Source organism: Papio anubis, chromosome 13, assembly GCF_008728515.1.
Source record: "Papio anubis isolate 15944 chromosome 13, Panubis1.0, whole genome shotgun sequence".
Taxonomy (NCBI): Eukaryota; Metazoa; Chordata; class Mammalia; order Primates; family Cercopithecidae; genus Papio; species Papio anubis.
The window spans coordinates 33,780,142-33,804,464 of record NC_044988.1 but is presented as its reverse complement, the minus strand read 5'-3'; the positions used below and the strand labels follow the sequence as shown (position 1 = coordinate 33,804,464).

Genomic DNA, 24,323 nt, shown 5'->3' with positions numbered 1-24,323 from the left:
AGACTAACAGAAATCTTGGACCCAGATTTGTGATCCTCTTCTAACCAAGTATAGGGGACCTTGGGGAATATATTTAGACAACTGTATCTTACTCTTTCTGCCATCATCTTTCCTCCTAATTTCTCTCTTACTTTATGTCACCTCACCTATTTTGAGGAAACGGTAGAAGTGTGCGCATATGTGCCCGCTGCGTGAAAGGATCAACAGAGAAAGACCGTGGCAACTGAGAGGGCAGATTGGTCTGAGCTGTGTCCCACCAGCAGAGTTGCAGAAGCAAAATGACAACCGGTTGAGTCTGTCTTCAACATCAGTTCACCCCTTTTCTGTTCCATGTTCTCAGGTTTTCCAAAGCTTCTGCCATGCTGTTCCGCAGGCCTGCCTTCCCTAGTTATTCTGTGCTTTTTTTTTTTTAATTTTTTTATTCTTTTTTTTTTGATACTCATCTGTTAACTGAGATTCTGTGCTCTACAATGCACTGCAAAATCTAGCCTGTTGCCATTGTTTTATATATGAATCAGCTGTCACATACAAATCCAGATTTCTAGCTTCTCTTGAAAGATCTAAAAAGAATGAGTCTACCTTCCTACATGGCAGCAATTGGGGGGTGCCGGGATGGTACTCTCTTTGGTTAGGGCTGTGTGTCAGCCACCACCTTACCTTACCTGCTTCATTTTTTTAACCTTTCCTTTCCTTTATGACTGTTCCAGTTCTTTCCTTGGCTCACTGTTAAAACTTACCTGCCCTATGTCTCAACCCAGTGGGGCTAGATCTCTACGCACTGACTAGTTCAACTAATCAATTAAACTAGTTAATGCTGAACTGCTTAATGCATAGGAACAGGTTACCTCCTTGGCTTGAGCCCTTGGAAGAGGATGAAATCTGCCAAGGGATGAGAATGAGAAAACAAACTGCTTCCTAGTCACTCCTCTATCAGAGGAAGCTGTGGACATACCCTATAGATTTCCTCCAGCAGCAGCCAGGCACAGTTCCTGCCAAGGTCCTCTGGAAGTACTGCTGCTCCCTGGCCCTGGGGGTTGGAGGCCAGTTCGGCACTGAGGAAGGTGCCACTGGTGGTCTCAGCAACCAGTGACAACCCAAAGCCTGGAGACCTGCGGATACAAAGGCACAAACACTGAGTAGGGTTAACCAAGTGAGGTTTCCACTCACCGGCAAACAGAAAGAGAAGACAAACATTTTTTTTGGACGGCACTGTGTTCAAAGGTTTCTTTCTGGCTGCATTAACCTCATAGAGTTGCTACTAGTTTACTAGCTGACCAGAAAAGAAAATCAGTCCAAAAATAAGCATCTCTCCACAAAATTTTAAGATTTGACAGCTCAATTCTACTTTCCCAATGCCTGTTAAGCAGACACATCATCAGGAAAGGTGTGGCGGCCTTCCCAGCAGTACAATCCATATGCAAACACAACACAGACCTGCCCGCTTTAACACAACTCAACACACGTTCACACAATACTTTCTATGTGTCCGGCAGGAGACTAGTCAAAACACTTGTTTCAGTAAAACTATGTATAAAATTAATGATGCTTCAAATGCACTATATGAGCTCACTACATATGGAAGAACTATATTAGTCAGTCCTTATATTCTTAAGGAAAAAAAAATTGCTTGTCTATGCAGGTGAAGGTTAACAACACCTGCCAAGGGAAGGGGGTGCAGTGAGTTACCCATTTCTTTAAAAGTCTGGGAGGTACTCTGAGTTATGTTTAACAATCTAACACTGTGCTATCCACCTATCATCATGGGACACCTAGAAAATTTTAGCATAATCCCAAGCTGCCTTTGAGTCACTTGACCAGCAGGAGTGAGAGGGTGTCCAGCAGTGGCTCTAGGCAGTGGCAGGCAAAAGTGAAGAGTAGAAGATGAAGGGGAGAGAAAGCAAGAAGACAAGCTGCCACTGCTGCTTTACCCCATTTACCTGCATTTCCCAAGAACTTCCATCTCTGTGAGTTTTCTGAGGTGCATTTGTCATTACAATGAACTTTATATTTAATCAGGATTATTCCATTTAACACAATTTAAGTAACTTCAGAAAAGACAAAGAACATATACTAGGTTCTACGTAAATTACTCTAACTTTTCTTCTCAACTTGTGGGAAATACATGTTATCAGGCCTATTTCAAGTTAGGCTGACCAAGCTGCTGGTCATCAGGTGACCTCATGAGAGATCTGCACTGGTATAGTTTGCAAAGGCCAGCCTCCACAGCTTTCCTTGGTAAAGGATCCAATTAAGAAAAAAAAAAAAAAATTACTGTGAGAGTTAAAATGGGACCACACTGGACTGATGTGCATTCTGGCCAAAGCGCTGACACAGGCCACCAAGAACTGCTGTCTGCTAAGGTTCTAGGCCATGGCCACAACAGAAACTCTTACATCTGAACAAGCCTAACTTGCTGGATACTTCACTGAATCAGAAGAGAGAAATACCCATCCATGACTTTATTATTTTAATAACAGAGAAGGAAGAGCACTATTAGTCATCTGTAACTGGAGATTAAAAAAAAACAAACACAAATTTAAATCCCACATTGGTTTTACATGTAATTTTTAAAATGGGGCTTGGAGTTGATGACCCACAGTCTACATCATGTCCGTGTCTTGATCTACGTGTAAGGTTTCTACTCACCATTAGTAAGTATGGACTTGACCACACTCTAGGGTCAGCTGAGTCAGTGGTATTACAAAAAGCCACACTATAAGCTGGTGGCAGGATGGCCGTCAGGCCTGCTCTGCTTCATTCCAGGACACTTTCTGATAAAGCGAGAGAAAAAGCAGAGAAGGGACTATCGAGATGAAGCCACTTAGACAGCTTCTGCTGCTATCTGTCCTCCCCCATCCCTCGAAAACCCCCTTTCTCCAGAAAATAGCCGACACATAATTCCAGACCTGTGGCCAACAAGGGAGAGTAAAGGAAAGAACAGCATCAGGAGCTACCATTTCTGTAGGACCTACTATGTGGCAAGCAAGGTAGTAACGGCTTATATATGTGATCTTTACAATAATCTCAAAACATAGGCATCATCATCCTCAATGTATAAATGAGGAAAATACTGTTGTTACTAGAATATAAACCAAAGGTTTAGGAACATCATTGACTTTTCCAAGCCAGAAAGGCCAGCTTTGCCCACAAATCCTTTCCCAATCCCAGCATCTGATGCCACCAGCTTTGTTGCTTTGGACTATGAGCCTCCACTGTATTTCTAAAACCACCTTCATCTTTCCATTGGGCCTTATAAAGGTCAAAGATTGTATAAAACACTCACCCCCCTCCTTTACTCTCTTTTCCTCTTTTTGCTGAAATTAAAAGAAACCACAGGGGAAACAGCTGTGGAAAAGAATCAGCTGTGGTATCACTTAAGAAGAAGTCGACTTCTTAACCTACAACAGTTAACCCCAGACTCTAATATTCTTATTTTTAAGAGACACAACCTGTAAGCCTCAGATTTGAAGTGAAATTATGCCATCATTCACACTGAAATGATTCAGTAAAAAACAAAAACAAAACCCACAAACAAGTAAAGCAAATTTGGCAAAATATTTACTGTTAACTATAGGCAGCAGGAGTATATCTCAGTGTTCACTGTACTATTCTTTGATCTTTTCTGTAAGTTTAACATTTTCCTAATTCAAGAAAGTGGCTTTAATTGCTTCTCTAACTTCCTAGTTGCTAAATACACAAGCAAAGCCTAAAACAGCCATCTTCGTTACATAGAGCATCATTTTCTAAGAACTTATTTTCCGTATTTAGGATGTTTTTCTAATTTTTAAAATTTTTATTTTTTAGCAAAGCAAAGGTTTTCACTAAACCAAATTCAAATCTGCAACAGCAACTTTCTCGGGATGTAAATATGTCGTTTCCACTGATGAAGAGAGATGTCGACTTACACTTAGATAACAAAAGATTTTAACCCTATACTGTTACTTACTCAGGGTGGAAGAACCTGTTCGCTTTAATTTTTTTGTTGGAACAGAGTGAAGATGGAATTTAAAGCTTAAAGCATTGTGTGTTAATAGATAAAGGTTTTAATTCCCCAAGGCTAGGAACGAGACCCTCAGCTTCCAGCTCTAGTCACTGGGATGCTTTCCATGTGACAGGCACTCAAGAAATGCCTGTTGGTGACAACAGCAAGAAGTCAGAAGGAAATTAATTCTGAAATTGTTCTTCCTCTGGCTGCGCAACCTCAGAGCTGGCAGTTTTAACTTCAACTAGAACAGGCATGTGAAAAAGCTGCAGAAACAGACTTCAAAAACACAGATACTTACTTCCCAGAGTTGACTCCTTTCATGTGATCTGTGTAAATATAGATATCAGGTATGAACTTGTTGAGGATGCTCCTTGCAGAATCCACAATCCGGTTCGCCATCTGAGGTGACACACGTACAGAGTACCTGCAGCCTGGAGTTAAGGATGTCATTCTGCTTGAACTCCAGAACAGAAAAAATCACTTATAAAGCTGGCAAGTATTCGTGGAACTGTAGTAACAAACTAGGACTTCCAAATCTATTGTTTTCCAACTGTATTTACTGAATTAGTACTATCGTTTTCCAACTGTATTTACTGAATTAATTTTTTTCATTATTATAAAAGGTCATGGCGAAAACATCTAAACAATAAAGAGAGTGGAAAGTATAAAGCTGGAGGTCCTCAACCCCACCCCTCACTTCCAACAGACATGCTTCCCCTAGAAATGGTTCAAGTCAATTTTGGAAGGCATAAAGACACCTGCCTCTCTGCGGGTCATGATCCAGGCTCCCTTTGAAGTACAACACCTAAGAACACTTTCTATTCTCTGTCCATTCCCACTGCTGTAGCCAATGAGTCTCTCTCTTAAGAACCTAAGCCCAGAACAGACACCACACAGGACCTGGGCGATCCCAATCCGCCTCCTGGTATGCTGACGGGAGAAGCAGAAAAAGTTCAGTGAAAGAACATGGTTGCTGCTATTTATAAATATATAAAAAGGTTTTTCTAACTTACAGGGCCTATTTTCTACTATTTAAGAATTAATTACTCCACTTGTGGATAACACAGCCTCCTCACACCTGCTACCTTATAGTTAAAATGTTAATAATTAGCACTCCTACAACAGGGCACCCCAGAAAAGAAAGGAGGAAGATATCAGTAACTCAAGTGAAAAGACTAGTGCTTGAGGAAATGGAAATTATTGCCTAAAACTAGACTTTTAACAGAAGCTGGCTTTCCCCAACCACACATGTCAAAGAAAAAATAAGTGTGTATTGAACACTTCAATGTGCAATATGGTCAAGAGATGGCTATATATTTGGAACTAAAAAAATGGAGAAATAACATGTGACCTTCCCACTATCCTGATACAAACCCCACGTGACAAGTCCAACAGGTAAAACGAGGTATGTGATCTGCCCATTCCAGCCCAGTGAGTGTTCAAGAACTGCTGTCAATAACACATTTAATTTTCATTTGAACTGCAGAAACAAAGTGCTCAGAGATGATACATGACCTGATCTGGCATCTAGCTCCCTTTTTGACCCATCCTGAACATCATACTAAAAGACCAATCTTCGTCATGCTGGTGATAGTCTCTCGGTGGCTCCTGATCCTCCCATATCTTGTTGTTAGAACCCCCAGCCTGCTCAGTGTGTCCATCTTCAGCTCTGCACCATCAACCCATCCATATTGCCCAAATTCCTCAACCTGAGCTGCTCTGCCCCATTCTCCCAGCCCTGAGGTCCCAAACTCTCTCCTGAAACCCTCCAGCCAGCACCCAAGTGTTGGCTCCACTTGAACTTACCATACATCTCTCTTCACATACACACATTTTGTTCTTGATCTTCAACAAGACCACACACTCTATAAGGGCAAGGGCTTTACTTCTGTAATCCCTCCCAACTCTCTAATACACTACTTTTGTACTCAGAAACGCTCAATAAATATTTAACTTGACTCAAAGGACAAACCTGAAATGAGGAAAGAGCAAAGAGGGATTTTTCAATACACACACAGCCCAGTTACATCACCATCTCTTCAGTCCAGAATGTACTTTTGACCACAGACAGCTTAGACAAACAGTCCTAGGTCTCATACCCTTTGGACCAAGTGGGTGCTGTCCTTCCGAAGTCTGAGGCTGCCTACTCTCCCCAGGAAAGCACAAGAGATGTCACCATCCTAACACATAATCCCACAGAGCTCATGGCTCCCAAAGTTCTTTCACATATATTATCACCCTACTTTATGCTCACAGTAACCCTGTGTTGAGAGCCATGGTTCTGAGTTCTAGGACTTAACATTAAAGACAACTAAGACAAAAAACTAAGACACTTGCTCAAAATTAAACAGATCTGACTCCCAAAAAGCATCTTCCTCCTCTCACCCATCCCAATATGGAAACACGAAGGGTACCGCACAGTACAAATTCAGGGCCAACAGAACCCTGTATTAGAACTCAGGCAGTGAAATGAAGAAGGCAAAGGAACTTTAAAGCCAGATACATCGAGTTGCTTAGAACTATTGGCTTGGTATGCATGTCCTACTAAAGAATGGCTAAGAGCCCCCAAGTTCTAGAATGAGATTATCTCTGTTCAAGTCCCAGCTCCAGCAAGCTGCATCATTCCAGGTTAATTGTGCTAACTTCTCTGACGTCATTTCCTAATCAGTAAAAGAAAGATAATCATAACACATTCCTTACAGAGTTTGGAGGCGCAAATGAAATAAAATGCATGTAAAGCTCTTAATGCCTAGTGTGTAGCAGGAGCCCAGCAAATGTCAGCTATTGCTTTTCTTATTACTCATCCAATATTCAAATCCCAAGCAGAGGTTCTTATTCTTTCAGGAATCAGAGAACTCTCTGGGAATCTGATGAAAGCTATGGACCCTCTCCTGAGAAACATATATACTTACAATTTTGCAGAAAAATTTTCAGGTTTATGAACCTCCTAAAGCCCATTTATGAAAACCATATTAAGAACCAATACCAATGTACAAGTCCATAGCTACAGTCCATATAGGACTCCCACTCTTCCCCTTCCCCAATGTTCCATGTCAGAGAAAGCTAAGAGGGATATGTGTATGTGTTACAGTAGGTGGAGATAAAGAAAGATAGCTTGATTCTCAAAGTACCTTCCCCACAGTCAAGGAAAAGAAACTAGATTATCCCACAAATTCCAACTTAACCCCCTTTACTGCCAGCTTTTTCACTTAATTCTCATGTACCAAATCATGAGCTCCTAGGATAGCACTGCAAAACTGAAACAGAATGCTCCTTTCTCTTACGCCCCACATAAGGCAAGGGTGAGAAACAGAGTGGGTGGCATTAAATAAAAGGTAACTACTGTCTAGTCACAGCTGCTGGCAGGAACCAACACCGGCTCCCTCTGGGCCCTGGCTGGTAGGTTATCTTGTAGAATGCAAGAGGGAAAAGATACACTTTGGAAGTAATTCAGTTAAGACCACAAATGCACACAAGAGAGTGAGCCTCATTCTCCCAATCTGAGCCCTCCTATGGGAAATACAACCTCCAAGCTTAGTCCAGTAGTCAATAAGCCTTGCAAGGAAAAAAACCACAAAACCAACTCAAGCTTTTTCCAAAGGCAGCTCTTTTTTCCCCAGGCTCCAAAACTGGAGAAGAGGGTGATCTCCATTCAAATCAACATTCCTTTGAGGTGTTTGTGAAATGGGCAGCTCTGCAGAGCAGTGGCTGAAACATTTGGTTTACAGACAGGGATCTGAGCAAGGGCACTGTGTCAACTCTCCTGGGGAGCTGGGAGGAAACCTCTACCAGTCAGAGATATATTGGGAATGATTTCTGTGTCCTATCCCCTGCCTCCAGGGAGGGAAAGAACTTGGGACCTCACAAGTATCTTCCTGGCTCAGGTTCTACACAGGGAAGGTTCCAAGAACATTAGAGGGAGAAGTCAGGGAGGAACAAAGTTACACCCAAGGTGCCCGGCACCGCAGCTCTTTTAACTTTTATATTCTCCCCTGGAAAACCCTTCCCCATTTCCCAGCACCATCATCAAAGGACACGAGCCATCTGCACACCCAGAGAGAACAAGGGGGACCCCACTGTGATGAAACCCATGTTGTTATGACAAGATTGTGTCAAAACAGAGCACACTGCCAGAAATCACATTTCCAGACTACAGAGACTGGATTCCAAACAAAGTTCACTGCCACCAATACAGCATTAAGGAAACACATCTCAAATAAGGAGGAAAAAAAACAACCACCCCCTAGACAAACCCAAAATAGTACTGAAAGTGTATTCCTGTACACTTATTGGAATGTATTGGAAAGTGTATTCCTGTACACTTATTACACTTTTTTTCAGCATTGCCAAAAATGTTGCGGTTAAAGCCATTAACCGCAGTGTATTTGGCAATGGTGAAAAGCAAAAAACAACTCAATGGCCATCAACAGGGTTTGATTTTGGGTGACAAGGATGGTAAAGATGTGCCTTCACAGTGGGGCATCAATGGTGGAATACAATGCATCTGTTAATAAGAATGAATTCAAGTAGAAAAGGCACATTGACTTTAAAAACACACCCTAGTTACACTGCATTTCCATTTCTTTCTAACCTCATTAACCTTATTCCAGCTCCTCTGATTTGGATATTAGAGTTGAACATCACCTTAGAAAGTTGCCTGGGCAATTTAACTATACATCAACCTCGGGGCTCCTAGGAAAGGAACATTTCTCCTTTTGCCCATTCTCTCCTGGTACACACAAGGCTTGACACTTACATGGGTTAGGGGACAGCCATGCAAAGAACAGACCATAATCCAGGAAGGCTTTGTTATTATGTATTCCTGTGCTTTTGATAATCCTTAAAAAGAACGTCAGGCAGCAACCCAAGTTTGAGCTTCTATCTTAACTAGCACTCTCTCTGCCCATGACTCTGCAGCCCACCCTACTCCCTGCCCTTCACCACTTACTGTTCAAGCTATTTGAGGCCTCTGAAAACAAAGTCCACGCTACACCTCTCTTCCTCCAACTAAGACCATCCCCAAACCTCCTGAGAAATACAAAACCTGACCTTAAGCATCCACTCCAGCCCTGAGAAGCAGGCCTACCCCTCCTTGTCACACCCCCGCCAGGAAAGTCATCCCACAGCCCATCTTGCTCTATGGCCTCCAACACCTGTCCCCACCCAGATCCTGTCAGCACCTAGAATTTTACCACTTTTAATATCTGAAATCCCAAAACAAAACTCCCTAAACACAATCTCTTGTCCTACACAGGACATGTATCTATTTCCACTAGACCTGATCTTTAAACCTGTTAAAAGCTTCTCGTCCCTTGACCTGCTTTCTCCAGGCTGGTGAGCCCCTGTGACGATCCTCAGTGAGGAATGGACTTCCCGATGCTCCAGCACCCACTCTCCAACTGTTCCCCTGTAGGACCCACCCACCTTGCCAACCTGCATCCATCCTTGGATGAAATGGGTCCTCCCACGTTCTCTACTCCTCCCTCTAGGCTGCCAATTGCCACTGGACATAGCCACATGGCCATGCAGCTGGCACTGTGTTAACATTTCACCTTCGGCCAGGACCTTCGTGCTGTTCTACAGCCTTTTTCTTATCTTCAGTTATGATGCCCCACTGTGAAGGCACATCTTTACCATCCTTGTCACACTCTCTTATCCTACCCTGCCCATCCCCTTACCCTCAATCCCATCCTAACTCAGTAACAACTGAAAAACTCACCCCAACTCCCTTCCACTCACCTCACCTCCACACAGCTCTACCTGGAGCCACTCTTACCATATGCCTGTGGCCTAGAATCCATCCCCTCTCAAGTAAGAATAAAAAGAAGAGTAGCAACCATTTACCCAAAGCTACTTACACACCAGTGCCTGCTACTGTGCAACTATAATTTCACTTTACCTTCATGAGAGTCCCACAAAGCAGTTATAACAGGACCAAGATATATAGGCAACCAAGGCTTAGGGCCAAAATGTTTCCATTGGTGAGTGGCACAGTCAGCATCAGCACCCCCGTCTTTCTGACTCCAGCACCCGGGCTTTTAATCAGCTCATTACTTTGCTTCATCGGCATTAACAACCTACAAAAACACTCAAATCCTTACCAATCTTTTTGTAAAAGGGAGTCTCCCCCACTCTCGCGTCATCAAGTTACCACCTCATCCTTCCTTCTTCTTCTCTTTCCTGTCAAGATTCTGTAAACAGTGGTCCCCACAAGCCGCCGTTTCCCTCCCCTTCACTCCACAACCCAGAATTAGTCCCTCAGGATCGAGATCCAGCACTCTTCCCCAGGGTATCAGTGGCAGCCTGCTGCTGAGTCCCTCAGCTTTTCCCCTACCCCAATGCTAACTCGTCAGGGCCTTTTAAGGTCCTGACCTGAGCTTCCAGGAAGCTATGTTTTGTGTATCCTCTTCCCCACTCTTACTTCCCTCCTTACTTAACTCTTGCTTTCAAGGTTTGGTGGCCTCACAGGGTTCCACCATCCTTTCTTTGCATTCTGCACAGTATCTGATTCCAGCCACCTTCAGCTCTTCACTGGCTCCTGCCTGTCTTCATGCCCCATTCTACCATCAAATGCCATAGACCAACCTGAAATCTGGTCACACTTCATTACTTGCCATTCGCTAGAACCACTGTGCGCTGCCACCTCTGCTCAGGCCCATTTTTCTACCTGAAGCACTCCTCCTTTCTCACTCTACTTTGCAATCCTCTGTTCTTCAAGGTTCCTTTCTATCGGAAAAAGTAAAAATTAAATGCCTGTACTTCAGAGTCACACAGACAAGGTTCAAATCCTAGCTCTGCAGTGTGACGTTATTAACAAATTCCTTAAGCTTTTGAAGTCTCAGTTTCCCCATCTGCAAAAAAGGATGTAAGTGAACTCAAGAGTCAATCTGAGGCTTAAAAGCATGCAAAGGGACTACCACAGAGTAAGTACTTAATAGTAGGTATTGTTCATTATGATTACTCCCGCCTCCCTAGGTCCTCCAGACAAAATTGACCACTGTCTACTCCAGGCCCCCACCCCACTGCACACATCATTTTGCATGTTATATCAGAACAGTGTGTTTTCATATTTGGCTCCTTCACCGAATGATGACCTCTTCTGAGGGAGGAACTGCAGTATATTCATGGTCCCCAAACCAAAGCACTTGAGAGAGGATCACATACATCAGAGACTAAATGTTAACTGGAAAATTTAAAAAAAAAAAGAATGACTCAATCAATCTAGTCATGGTGAGGCAGATAACAGAACATCCTAACTCAGCCAGCAATTATGATTTCACTGTTAAGACTTTTCAAAGTTGTAGTTTAAAATGTAAATAACGTCGGGAAGAAGTAAAGCTGTTAGTCATTCTTATCTTAGTGAGGCAAGAAAAAAAAAAAGAAATCCAAATAAATGGAAAGGATACGCCATTCCTCTAATACGTTTGATTTTTCCTGGATCTGTGAGTTGAATGGGCTTCAAGACCTTCCTTACAGGACATGAGAAAACCACTTCGCCTCCTCCTCCAGGAGGCATTCCCCGTCGCACAATCTACACAGAGGGTGAGAAAGATGAGGCGAGGATGCAGCAAAGCAATGGATTACCCTTACACCCTGCCCAGGAAGGTTTACACCAGCAGATGCTTCCTTACAAGGCATAGCTCTTCCATATTCAATCTGTCATTCCCTTCAAGACCAACAGCACCTTATGTTGGCTCCTAGAGAGTACACGCTCAGTGTGTGTCAAAGTCCAAGTCCATTACCCAAGTGGCTGTGCCACTCACCTCTTTAACCCTGAACAGGTCACTTCTTTATCCTTAAAATATGGAGCTGACCTAGTCCATCATCGGAGCCCATTTCTTAATAATCAGAAACCCCTTTTTCTCCTCCCATGAAAATAACTGATCTACCAAAACATTATTAAATAAAAATGAAGTCATTTCCCCCGTTTAAAACATGAATGTAAAAGGCAGAGATGCTAAATGGTTTACCTCATTGGACTGATATAATTCAACAATATACAGATGCTTAAACTACTTCTACTAGATTTTGGAAATACTGAAAATTCTCAGGGACATCCAGGCTGGGAGCCCCTGAACATAAATTATGTCCAGATCATTTAGATCAGAAAGCCAATATGGCCCAAATCTGTTCTCCACTGCTTGCTAGCTGAGGGACATGGGCAGAGCTGTTACGAGGAGAAAAGGAGTTAGTCTTTGTAAACCGCTTAGAACAGCCCCTACCGCAAAGTAAGTGCAACAGAACTGTCAGCTACGATTGTTATTACTAAAGCGTCCCTTGCAGTTCCAAGTCTGTAGCGTTTACTTCATGAGCCCTATGAGTCTTCTGATAACTGGTGACCTCAAATGTGACACACATACACTGAGTCACACAGCTCTTCCAATGAGTCAGTGGGAAAATGTTCTCCACAGGAACATATGGTCAACAGTTCAAACATTCTTACCTTCAGTTCAAATGATTCACCATCAATCCCAAATTGTTTCAACAAAGGGAGTGCTGTCGCCTTAAGAACATCAACCTATGAAATTATTTCAGAAAAGAAAAGTTTAATTAAACCTTCAGCAGAATAGAAGAGTCAAAAAAACAAGTGAGGCTTAGCAACCAGGTAGATGATGCAGTGTGGTAAACAGAAAGGATGATGGCATACAACTGAGCGAGTGGGCTGGCTCTGCCTAAGGAACACTGATTTCACAGGCCACTGGGCTTCTCTGAGCTGCACTTTCCTCATTTATGACATGGAGACCTACCTTACAGTCATCATGAGCATCGGAGGCATAATACAAAATGCATGGAGAGACTGGACTGTTGTAGAAAATAAATGGATGGAGACCCCTACTCATTTTTTTTTTTTTTTTTTTGAGATGGAGTCTTGCTCTGTCGCCAGGCTGGAATGCAGCAGTGTGATCTCGGCTCACTGCAACCTCTGCCTCCCGGGTTCAAGCAATTCTCCTGCTCAGCCTCCCGAGTAGCTGGGACTACAGGTGCATGCCACCACACTCAGCTAATTTTTGTATTTTTAGTAGAGACAGGGTTTCACCATGTTGGTCAGGATGGTCTCGGTCTCTTGACCTTGTGATCTACCCACCTCAACCTCCCAAAGTGCTGGGATTACAGGTGTGAGCCACCACGCCCAGCCTGGAGAACCCTACTCATTCTTATAGATATAAACGCTACAGAAGAAAATAATATTTTCATTAACATTTGTCCAGTATGGTTATTTAATGTTTAGAGCTGGTAGCATTCCGAGTCAAAGCAAACCAAATGAACTATTCAGCACCTCACCTAAGAATGCCAATGATGAGCACCACACAGGCAGCTAAAGGGAAGGTGATGGTTTTACATGGGAGTTGGGGAGTGGGGGTGATGATAGCCTCAAACTACAGGAAGCAGCACAAACTCAAAACTACAATTACAACATCCACAGTTAATGGCAAAACTTTGCCACGTGTTACTGTTATCTCCTCCTGCATTCAGAGCTCCTAGGAAGTCTGGGGTCTTTCTGATCCATTTGCAGATTCCTGATAAGGGTATAAAGATGACAATCAAATCATGTACTGTTATCTAACGAGTTGGCAAATGCTGCCTCAACTGCTACATGGGAAAGAAAATTATTCCATTACTTGTTCCCTTCTTGGACCTGTCAGCTGGACCTGTGAGGGTGGACACCACACAGAAGGCATAGGAAAAGCCCTAGTCCTGGTTCCAGCTCTGCTTCTAATTAGCTATGTTGCCTCAGACAAGAAAATCACAACTATCTGAATTTCCTTATCTCTAAGGCAAGGGGCTCAAGCCCAGCTATCTCCCAGTTGCAACCAACTCTAACAGGCTAAGAAGCCGCAACTAAATATTGTGATATCAGAAAATTACCAGACGTAGGAATGACCTGTGAGGCCTAAGAACATGCTTAGAATGGATCAGGTGGGGCAAGGGAAACTAGGAAAACCATTAAAGATTAGCTAATTTTAAATATTAAAGCTACAGCCTGAGCAACATAGTGAGACCTCATCTCTACTAAAAAAATTAGCTGGGCGTGGTGCACACCTGTGGCCCTAGCTACTTGAGAGGCTGGTGGGAGGATCACTTGAGCCCAGGACTTTAAGACTTCAGTGAGCTATGATCATGCCACTGCACTCCAGCCTGGGAGACACAGTGAGACCCTGTCTCTAAAAATAAAAAAATAAAGCTAAGCACACCCAAAAACTTAATATATGCATTTAGCATTGCCAGATAAAGAAGAATACAGCTGAGGCTTAAGGGCAGCTAGGGAGAAGGCCAAGTCAGATTCTGAAAAAGTAGGAGATGCAATGCTGCAGTTACTCTGGCCAGCCACCGGCTCTCCTGAGGGGAAAAAAAGGTGAAAAAACACAGCCTTTCTTCTGGCTCATCCTTCCTATACCTTGAGTCACAAAAGGTGAAGCCAAATTTACTTAGTTCAGCCAGAAGCCCAAGGGTAACTCCAGGTGTAGTCCTGTCCCCTTATCACTCTCCATCTGACATGGAGGACAAGCAACTTGGTGCAGTGGGACAAGAGCAGGAAAAGCAGATAAGGGCTTGGGACCTACTCTGCCTCTCACTGGCTGTGAGACCCTAGACACTTCCCTGTCTCCTGGGCCTCAGTTTCCTCCTGTGTAAAATGAGAGGCGGGGCTGAACACTCTACAGTCTCCTGCAGCTTTGCACATTCTAGTTTTAGCAGAGTGATGGTGGCCTGCAAGTTCTGCTTAAGGGAAACTGATTGGTCCACTCTGAGGTCAGAGAGAAAAGGCAAAGATCTCACCTAAGTGGCAGCTCAGGGCAAAGGCATTAATATTACAGTGCAGTCAATCAATCAAAAGGTAAAAATGTAATCAATCTATGCTTAAAAAAAGGGGGGAGGGCGGGGGAGAAAACTGCTCTCCAGTTACCTTGTCTGAAACACCCGCCTCACTGGGTTGGTAGAAGAATTAAAGAAATATGGATATCCACATACATACATATGTACACCTAGAATAATGCCCAGTACACGGTAGACATTATTGTACTTCTTTTTCTTCTCTAAGAGGGAACTGGAAAAGAATGGAATCTTCACCCACCATTGGAGCAGCTTGTTGGCACCAATAAATAATTACCGGGAGCTCTGGTGCCACACCACTAAGAGTCAGGAGACCTCCTAAAACTTTTCTTCTCTTTAAAATTTCTCCCCACTTTCTATTCTCTTGCCTCTAAGGAAAAAATGTCTTCTTCCTCTTCATAAGGCTCATTCCATCACCTCTGTTTTCAATCTTTATCCCCTCTGGACTTCGGCAAGGACTCTCCGCTCTTTGAATTCTTTTCTTTTCCATTACAGCTTCTCCTCAGACTACAAGCAAGTTCAAACTTCCCCTAGCCTAAAAAAAACTCCCAACCTCAGCTCTTAAGAACTTCTAGAAGAATCTCCTAACTTTCCAATAGCTCTAGTTCCTACTCGTTCCTCAGTCTGTTCCTGTCCTTATACTCCAATGATATTGTTCTCTCAAAGGTCAATAAAAATGTCTCACTGCTGAATCTGACTCAACTCCGGCAAAGAGTGATTCTGTGGATTATCCCTGACTTCTTAGAACTTGATTCCTGCTTGGCTTCTCCAAATACTTCTATCTTCACAGTCACTCCATCTCTAGCTCCTCTTCTCCCACTCACACCTTAAACATTCATTTCTCCTTCTTCCATTCTCAGTCCCTTGGACCATGGGGCAGAAACTCTAATGCCCATAGAGGGCAGAGAGGAAGCTTAAATGAATGATGAGGTCGGCTGTGACCTGTGTCCAGCTGAAAGCTCACACTTTATCCAAAAAAGGTAGCTGCTACTCACCTCCAACTGATGGCTGTCATGGAGGAACCACCATTCAGTATTGTCACACTGCCCTATTATAATGTAAAATCTGGAGTTTCAAACATGAACAATCAATTCAGATACATACACACACCACCAACCACCACCACCACCACCGCCACCACTGCCACACTGTACATGTCAAAGGAAAAACACGTGAAAGATGAATTCAGCCAAACCCACCAGTGTTCAGCCTCAGCCTAATCAATCTCATATTCCTAGAGGCTTAAGTATCAGCAGGTAAGATTCTGATGACCTGTCTCCGAGGCTCCAGACAATAATTTCTAACTGCCAACTGGAAATCCTTATATGGTCAGGCTGCCAACATCCCAGGGAACAGGACCACAATAAAAAGCATCACCCATTATCCTACTGCAATTTTCCTCTTCCCTTTGTCAAATGGGAATGATCTTTATGATCATGATCCTTTATGGCAACCAGGACAGAAATTGTGAAGTCATCTATGGCCCCTTCCTCTCATTCCACCTCCAATTAGTTGTCCTATCTGCTCCTTCCTTTCTCCTTCCATCTCCATAATGCCCAAGCTAGTCTATCACCTTTCCATTCATCTTTCACTCAACCTCCAGAATTATCTTCCTAAAACCCAGGCTGACTCTGATTTTCCCTCCTCAAGAAACCCTTTCTGACACTAAGCACTTTGCTTCTACCTCTATCAGAGCCCAAGGGTATTCATCCTTGTAATTTCCCTAAATGAGTTCCCAGCTGTCCACCCCAAGAGACTAGGAGTTTGTTAAGGACTGAATCACTCATTTCATCCTTGTATGCAGAGTAGATGCAGACATGAACTAATGAGGAAACCACACAGAAAAGAAGAAGCTAGAAATGAAGGAGCCATGGAATGAGCTGAAAAAGTCACTCTTTATTCAGGATTAGGTATATTTATTTTACTCTGGCCTGGAGTCAGATACCAACCAAGGTCATTTTAGTCATGCAGCTGGCAAAAGCAGATACTCCTACAGCATGAGAAAACAGATTTTTGGGTACCACTTCTGAGAAATTCATCAACTGATCTTTTGTCAATGTTAGCATACAAAATTTTTAAAATACTGCCAGTGAGAAAAGCTTTTAAGATAATTAGCAAGTGTAGAAAAAAAGTACAAAACTGATACACACACTGCTGTATACTTCAAGGCCTTTTCCCACTGTTTGAGGCACCTTCCCCTCTTCCAACCTAAAGGTATTTATACCTCTTCTCATTCTTTTATGCAAAGAACTTATTTCCTATAGTCTTCTAGAAAATGCAAAAAAATAAAAATAAAAAAACACTTAATTAAATATTCTAAAGAGTTTACGCAACATTCCTTTACAGCTTAAGAATTCCAGATCTTGTACTATACTCAGTATTCCAGGAAAAAGAGTTTATGCAGCTAAATTTCCAAGAATTGAAGAATAAGTTTTTATTGCCTAAGAACATATTAACAACGTTTATACCCTAGTAGGTATCTTGGTGAATACCAGCAGTCTCTACTTTGGGGCTCACAGTATCACCTCATTGGTCCTCCCTGAGTAGAAAAGCTACATAATTCACATTCTGCCTCAGAAGCTACCCATTCATTGGTCTTGGCCTGTAATGGTAAAGACAAGCATACTACCTCTGTCTGGACTTTGCATCATGGCCATCAGTTTTAAGGTATCTTCTCTGACAGCAGAGCATCCAAAAGCAGGGAATCCACCCCTCCCTACAAGGGAGGAAGGCCTGGACAGGACTTCTCTAGACTTCTCTAATCTCTCTGTATCTCTCTGACATACACACACACACACACACACACACACCATCCTAGAATGGCACGAAGATAGTTGTGATCATAATAAAAAGTTTTGCTTGATATTAAACCATTCTCTCCATATCTGCAGAAAAATTAGCATGTTTAATAAAAAGCTTGCTCTGGCATGGCTCTTGGTGAAAAAAATAAAATAAAAATGAAAAGCTTGCTGACACCCACAAACTACCAAATCTCACACATTCCTTTCCTGACTTTATGCCCTTTTTCTATCTGCAAACTCTTCTCAGAAAACAAAAGCCCTTGAGTTTATGATTGAAGCCTGGGTAAGTCAAGATTATGCTGTAGCAATGCCAAGGAACTATGATCTCCTGCCCAAAATTTGATAGGCTGCCCTCTAGCCTCAGCTACCACAGGACCTTACAAAAACTCCACTCTGACATACTACAGCCAACAGAACTATAGTTCATGTCAACTATGACTGCGAGCAACTGTTTTGAAGGTTCTTAGATAACAACAAAAGGTGCCTTGGTAACTGTTAACAATAGTCCTGAATTTGATGACCCTAAGTTTTGGTTCATCTGCATCCTGGAGTGATTAACCTCTAAATCTCAAGGTAAATAACAAAAGGAATATACATTTGAAATAAAACTGCTTTATGAGGAACTTTTGTCTCACAAGTCGGGTTGTGACAAGAGACAAAACAAAAACCACACCACGGTTTGTTCTCAATACTCACTGAAGGGTCAACCTGATCATTGGTCACTCCTCGTAGAACTATTTTTAACGGGTGCTTCATAAATGGAGCCAAGCAAAGAAGACTCTCCAGGTAATAGCCAATGCCACGAAGGACGCTACAGTCATGTTCCACAGATCCACCATACAGGAGGCCAGGCTGATAATATAAGGTTGTTCCTTAAACCAGAAGAAAAAGAGCCACATTCAGCAGGAAAAAAACTAAAATGTCACAAAGGTAATGAAGGCAGTGAGTTCCAAGGGGAAAGTCTGACAAGGGCATCCAAGAGTGCCTGAAATGCCATCGCTAAGAGCCCGCACTTCACTCCAAAAGCTGACTCACTACTGTCAAGCCCCTGTAACAATAATAAACTGTGAATGTAATTTAATAATCAGTAATAAATTAAGCCCCTCCCTAAGCCATCTGAGTTGCCAAAGTCATGGCAGGGCATAGAAGAGCGATTCTAATAAGCACCCTAGTCTCCCAACAGCACACTAGGCTGACCACAGAGGGGAATTACAAATGATGTGCTTAAATCATCACACCAGCAACCAGCAACCAGCACCCTCCAGGGCTGCTGAAATGAGATTTCTCATACACCTCATTCACCAAACATGATGCCAAGAAAAGGCAAGTACTTTATGGCATTCAATGCCATTAATAGTAGCTCATTTAATTTAATATTGATACATGGAAATGCCTAATATGTTATGGCTTTAGTGGAAACTACTATCTTTATTCAGTTTTCACAAAATCATATCATTCAAAAAGCTTTGTTTTGAGACAGGGTCTTGCTCTATCCCCTAAGCTGGAGTACAGTGGCATGATCACAGCTTGCTGCAGCTCGACTTCCAGAGCCCAAGCAATCCTCCCACCTCAGCCTCCAGAGTAGGTGGGACCATGCCCAGCTAATTCTTTTTTCTTTTTCTTTTCTTTCTTTTTTTTTTTTTTAAGAGAAAGGGTCTCACTACGTTGCCCAGGATGGTCTTGAACTCTTGGGCTCAAGTGATCCTCCCACCTCAGCCTCCCAAAGTGCTGGGACCCTAGGCACATGCCACCACGCTCAGCTAATCTTTTTTTTTTTTTTGAGAAAGGGTCTCACTATGTTGCCCAGACTAGTCTTGAACTCCTAGGCTCAGCTTCCCAAAGTGCTGAGATTACACACATGAATCACCGTGCCTGGCTATCCAAAAAGCTTCTTACGCCCATCTCAGCTTCCCAAAGTGCTGGGATTACAGGCATCAACCACCATGCCTGGCTATCTAAAAAGCTTCTTACTAGATTTACATATCAATGTAAAAAACTGTAAAGGATCTAGGAGGACATAAATGGTGGAACAGGGTATTTCTGCTGCACAAAATATTTTGCAATGCCCTCTGGCACAATTTACCAAAAATATATTTAACATTAGAGGAAGGAGGCATGTTCAGTCACTCAAATGGGAAAAAGTTCTTGGGACTTTCATAAAATAAATTTAGGCTTTACTATAATCCAAACAATCACAATCAGGACCATATTCTTATCAAAGTAATGAACACTTCTCAAATGGATTCTGGGTCCGTTATTTGAAATAGTTGTAAGGGTCACAAAACCATTCTTTAGATCAAAAAACCAAAAAAAAAAGACTATATATTCACTAAATCCTTCAAATCTGTATGTTTATTTATACAAATTAACCAAATGAGAAACTGGCCAGATTATCAAAATGAAGGCTTTTACTACTCTGATGGGGAAAATTAAAAGGACATGTAGTGGGAGCAGAATCACGTAAATGTCTTACTCCTCAATCTACATTGCAGATATGACTAGAAAAGAAGAGAATTGGGCCGGGCGCTGTGGCTCATGCCTGTAATCCCAGCACTTTGGAAGGGTGAGGTGGATGGATCACCTGACATCAGGGGTTTGAGACCAGCCTGACCAAAGCGGTGAAACCCTGTCTCTACTAAAAAATACAAAAAAAAAAAAAAAAAAAAAAAATTAGCCAGGCATGGTGGCAGGCACCTGTAATTCCAGCTACTAGGGAGGCTGAGGCAGGAGAATTGCTTGAACCTGGGAGGCAGAAGTTGCAGTGTGCCAAGATCGCACCACTGCACTCTAGCCTAGGTGACAGAGCAAGACTCCACCTCACACACACACACAAAAAGAATAGAAATATCTGTCTTCCAGATCACCAAAAAAGTTACTGAAAAAACCTCCAGCAATTTCAAAGCAAACAAGCTAAAGGAAATTAAGGGACTCATAGCTGGCAAAAGACATGTGAGCATCTCATTCCCAAAACCTGTTCTCTATAAGATATGGCTGAATGCAGCTATAGATCAGAATATCTCACGTGGTCCAGGACCAAATATGAACCTGAGCTTGCCTTAAGAGAGCCAAGATAGGGAAAAGATCAGAGATTTGTGGAATGTGTGTGGAAAGGTACAGAGTTAATGGAGTCAGCCAAAGGATGTTTGCCACGGTTTTCCATACAGTGTAGACACAAGTTTCTAATAGAAAAACTAAAAGCTAGAAACAACCTAAATGTTTATCAGTGGGGAGTAGTTAAATAAATTATCATGCATCCATACAATGGAATACTATACAGAAATATTGAGGAAAACCTGCATGTGCTGGCAGGGCAAGTTCTCTGAGACATTTGTACTAGCAAAAAAAAAAAAAAAAAAAAAAAAAATGCTGGCTGAAGAACAATATGAAGAGAATGATGCTGTTGATGGTCTGCATTATGCAAATGTCCATGTAAGCAAATGCTGTGACAGTGGCTACCCCTGGAGAGCGGAATGGAAGAGGAAAGAAGTGAAGGTATGTTCACATCTTTTGCATATACTCGTGTGAACTTATTTTAACAAACAAAATTTTAAAATAAATAGAATTCAGCCCATAAACTACCTCATAGAGTTGGTTGAAATAATTTAATGTGATAATATAATAAATGGACTTCAGAAAGTTTCATGTAAACATTATGTATAAAATATTTATTGCTAAAAAAAGAGGAGGGACTTGCTTATGGATCTGAAATTTTCTGTCTTCTAACTTCCTTAAATCAAATGTATGCCCTTCAAATTGGGAGACTTCATGTACATCTTTGGAAAATCGTATCATAGAGAGGTAACTGGGTCTTTCCATAGGAACACGGTATTTTTTTTAATGATCTAGAATGATATGCTTTTATTATGATCTACATTCACAGCTTCCTCATATAACTCCAAAGTTATACAGTGAGTTCCTCATATAAGTCTCCCCAAAATTCTAATTTAATGGTGATTTATATAATACAAAGTGATTAGTGAAGTTTTAAACATAATATTTATACCATTAAAAAGAGTGAGATGGATAAGCAGAGACTGACTGGGAAAAAAAAAAAAGAAAAGAAAAAAAAGAGGGAGAAACAGGAATGCTTTAGTGCACGGAGGTGCTTTTAGGAATCTAAAAGGAGCTTACCTGTTTGGTTTATTTCAATTCGAGAACCATTTGTTATTTTATCCAACAGCCTTATGAAGCTGGCTTCGAAATCTGTGAAGAGAAAAAAAATCTGTGAAGAAAAGAGAAGACAGACTGGCCTCATGTCAGGTCAACATTTCCAGAGCACACGCCTGATTCAGGTACTATGGCAGATGGCAGGTTACTTCCTGCATCACACCTAGGCTTTCCTGAAGGACTGGGTAGGTTCACGGGTTGAGGAACCTCAGGCAGTTGAAAAGCACTGACTGGTACATACATGTTTAGTAGAACTCAGAAACAATTCAGCTTTCGCACTGCACACACACACACACACACCCCCAATAGCAGCTCTACCAGCAATCTAATGGGATATTAATATCGGCAGCATAAAACCCTTGAGACCTATTCTTCTGAACTCAGGAGGGCATGTCAAATAACGGGGTAACAGTAGAAGGTAGGGAACAATTTTAAAGTCAGATTCTTCCCTGCTCCAGAATGCCTGGAAGGAAAAATTAAATTGAGGACCACCCTTCAGTCTCAGAGACAGTAAGAGATCACTATCTCTGCCTTTCAGCAAAGTGTCCCTCTCTTTTCCCTTCCTCTACCATCTTACTGATTTATAACTATCTAACCAGTTCAGTTTTTTATTTCATTAAAAGGGTGTTTGAATGTACAGTATTACTGTCATCTTTTTTTTAGTGCATGAGAAAAGACTGGAAGAAAAAAGGTGAAATGTTAGTAAATGTTTTTATCTTAATGATTGGATTTTATATAAATTTAATTTTATATTAAAAGTTTATTTTTAAGAGACAGGGTTTGTTGCCCAAACTGGAGTGTAGTGGCATGATCACGGCTCACTGTAACCTGGAACTCCTGGCCTCAAAGGATCCTCCTGCCTCAGCCTCCCAAGTAGCTGGGACCACAGGTGTGCACCACCACTCCTGGCTAATTTCTTGTATTTGTAGAGATGGAGTCTCATTATATTGACTGGGCTGGTCTTGAACTCCTGGCCTCAAACAATTCTCCCACCTCAGCCTCCCAAAGTGCTGAGATTACAGTCATGAGCCACCAAGCCTGGGCAAAAGCTCGTCATTCTTTAAAAGAGAAAGAGAGGGGGAGAGGAAAAAAGAAAGGGAAAGGAAGAGAATAGATATTAAATGTAAGATTATGGGAGGAGAAGTGAAGACTCCTCTAGCCTTCCTTCCCCTGAGCTAATCTTACACACAAACACACCCCTTAGTTTTAACTTCCTGCCCATGAACAAGGACAGAAAGACCAACTCTTCTGCCACTGAAGACATTGTGACTGCCTGACACTTCTAGACAATTCTCACTCCTGTAATAAACCAGCAGAGTTTATGGACACACAGTCCAGCAGTCACCTAAACTGATCCCAAAGGGTGAGTGGATCGACCAAGCAATTCCCATCCACCTAGTCTGTTACTTAACACTGTCCCATAACTCTTGTCATAATGGATTCTGCAATTTGTACAAAGGGCATTGGGCTAGAAATCAGAGAAACTCCATTAAATCCTGAAACAAATAACAATGGTTAACAAAGCTGCTGTGTGTTGCATGCTTACTTTACACTAGATATTCTTTCATTTAATCCTCAGATCCCTGAGGCACGGAGTGTCATTCCTATTTGCTATGGTTTGAATATTCCCTCCAAAATTCATGTTGAAACTGAACTATCATTATAACTATATTAAGAGATGGGACATTAAAGGGTGATTAAGCCGCAAGGGTTCTGGCCTCATGAATAGATAAATGCCATTATCACAGGAGTGGACTTATTTATACCACGAGAGTGGGCTGTTATAAAAATGAGTCCCGCTAGGGGTGCAGTATCTATAGTCCTGGCCACTCAGGAGGCTGAGGTGGGAGGATTGCTTGTGACCAGGAGTTGAAAGCCAGCCTGGACAACATAGTGAGATGCCCATCTCTGGGGGCGGGGGAATGAGTCTAGCTCTCTCAGTCACGCTCGCTGTCCCTCTCTTGCTCTTCCACTTTCTGCCATGGGAAGCTGTGGCAAGAAGGCCCTTGCCAGATACTAGCACCTTGATATTGGATTTCCTGGCTTCCAGACTGTGATAAATTTCTTTTCTTTTATAAATTACCCAGTCTGTGCCTGTGACATTGTTATAGCAACACAAAATGGATTAAGATGCCATTTTAATTTTACAGAAGGCTAGGATCCAAGAATGCCAACTAGATTGCCCTAGTCAAATGACACTGAGACCCAAGAATGCCAAACAGACTGCCCTGATCATATGACCAGCAAGTGGCAAAACCAGGATTTGAGCCCAAGTCTGTCCTTCTCCAAAGTCCATGCTCTCTCTCTCTCTCTCTTTTTTTTTTTTTTTTTTTTGAAGAAATAGGATCTCACTATGCTACCCAGGTTGGTTTCAAACTCCTGGCCTCAAGTGATCCTCCTACTTTGGCCTCACAAACGCTGGGATTACAGGCGGATGCCACTGCACAGAACCTAAAGGTTCCACACTCAGCCACACCATGACACTAGTTTGCCTCTGTTCAGTTTAATTCCTTGGAGCCAATCTCTTCCTCTAGAAAATC

The 24,323-nt window shown here is 42.3% G+C and overlaps 1 protein-coding gene across 5 annotated transcripts in view; it reads right to left on the bottom strand.

Annotated features, from left to right (window-relative positions):
- RCL1 (RNA terminal phosphate cyclase like 1) overlaps positions 1–24,323 on the bottom strand; it is a 65,765-nt gene that overhangs the window by 15,097 nt on the left and 26,345 nt on the right. For 2 of the 5 annotated variants that reach the window (XM_003911743.4, XM_021927511.1), the window contains exons 2-7: positions 21,748–21,819; positions 18,313–18,488; positions 12,429–12,503; positions 11,392–11,516; positions 4,284–4,409; positions 953–1,109 (exon numbers count right to left, since the gene is read on the bottom strand). In XM_003911743.4, coding sequence (XP_003911792.1) covers positions 953–1,109; positions 4,284–4,409; positions 11,392–11,516; positions 12,429–12,503; positions 18,313–18,488; positions 21,748–21,819 — 731 coding nt within the window. Of the gene's footprint in view, positions 1–952; positions 1,110–4,283; positions 4,916–5,791; positions 8,771–11,391; positions 11,517–12,428; positions 12,504–18,312; positions 18,489–21,747; positions 21,820–24,323 lie in introns of those variants that run through there. The other 3 variants (XM_031654209.1, XM_009188812.4, XM_009188811.4) reach the window with 3 other exon arrangements.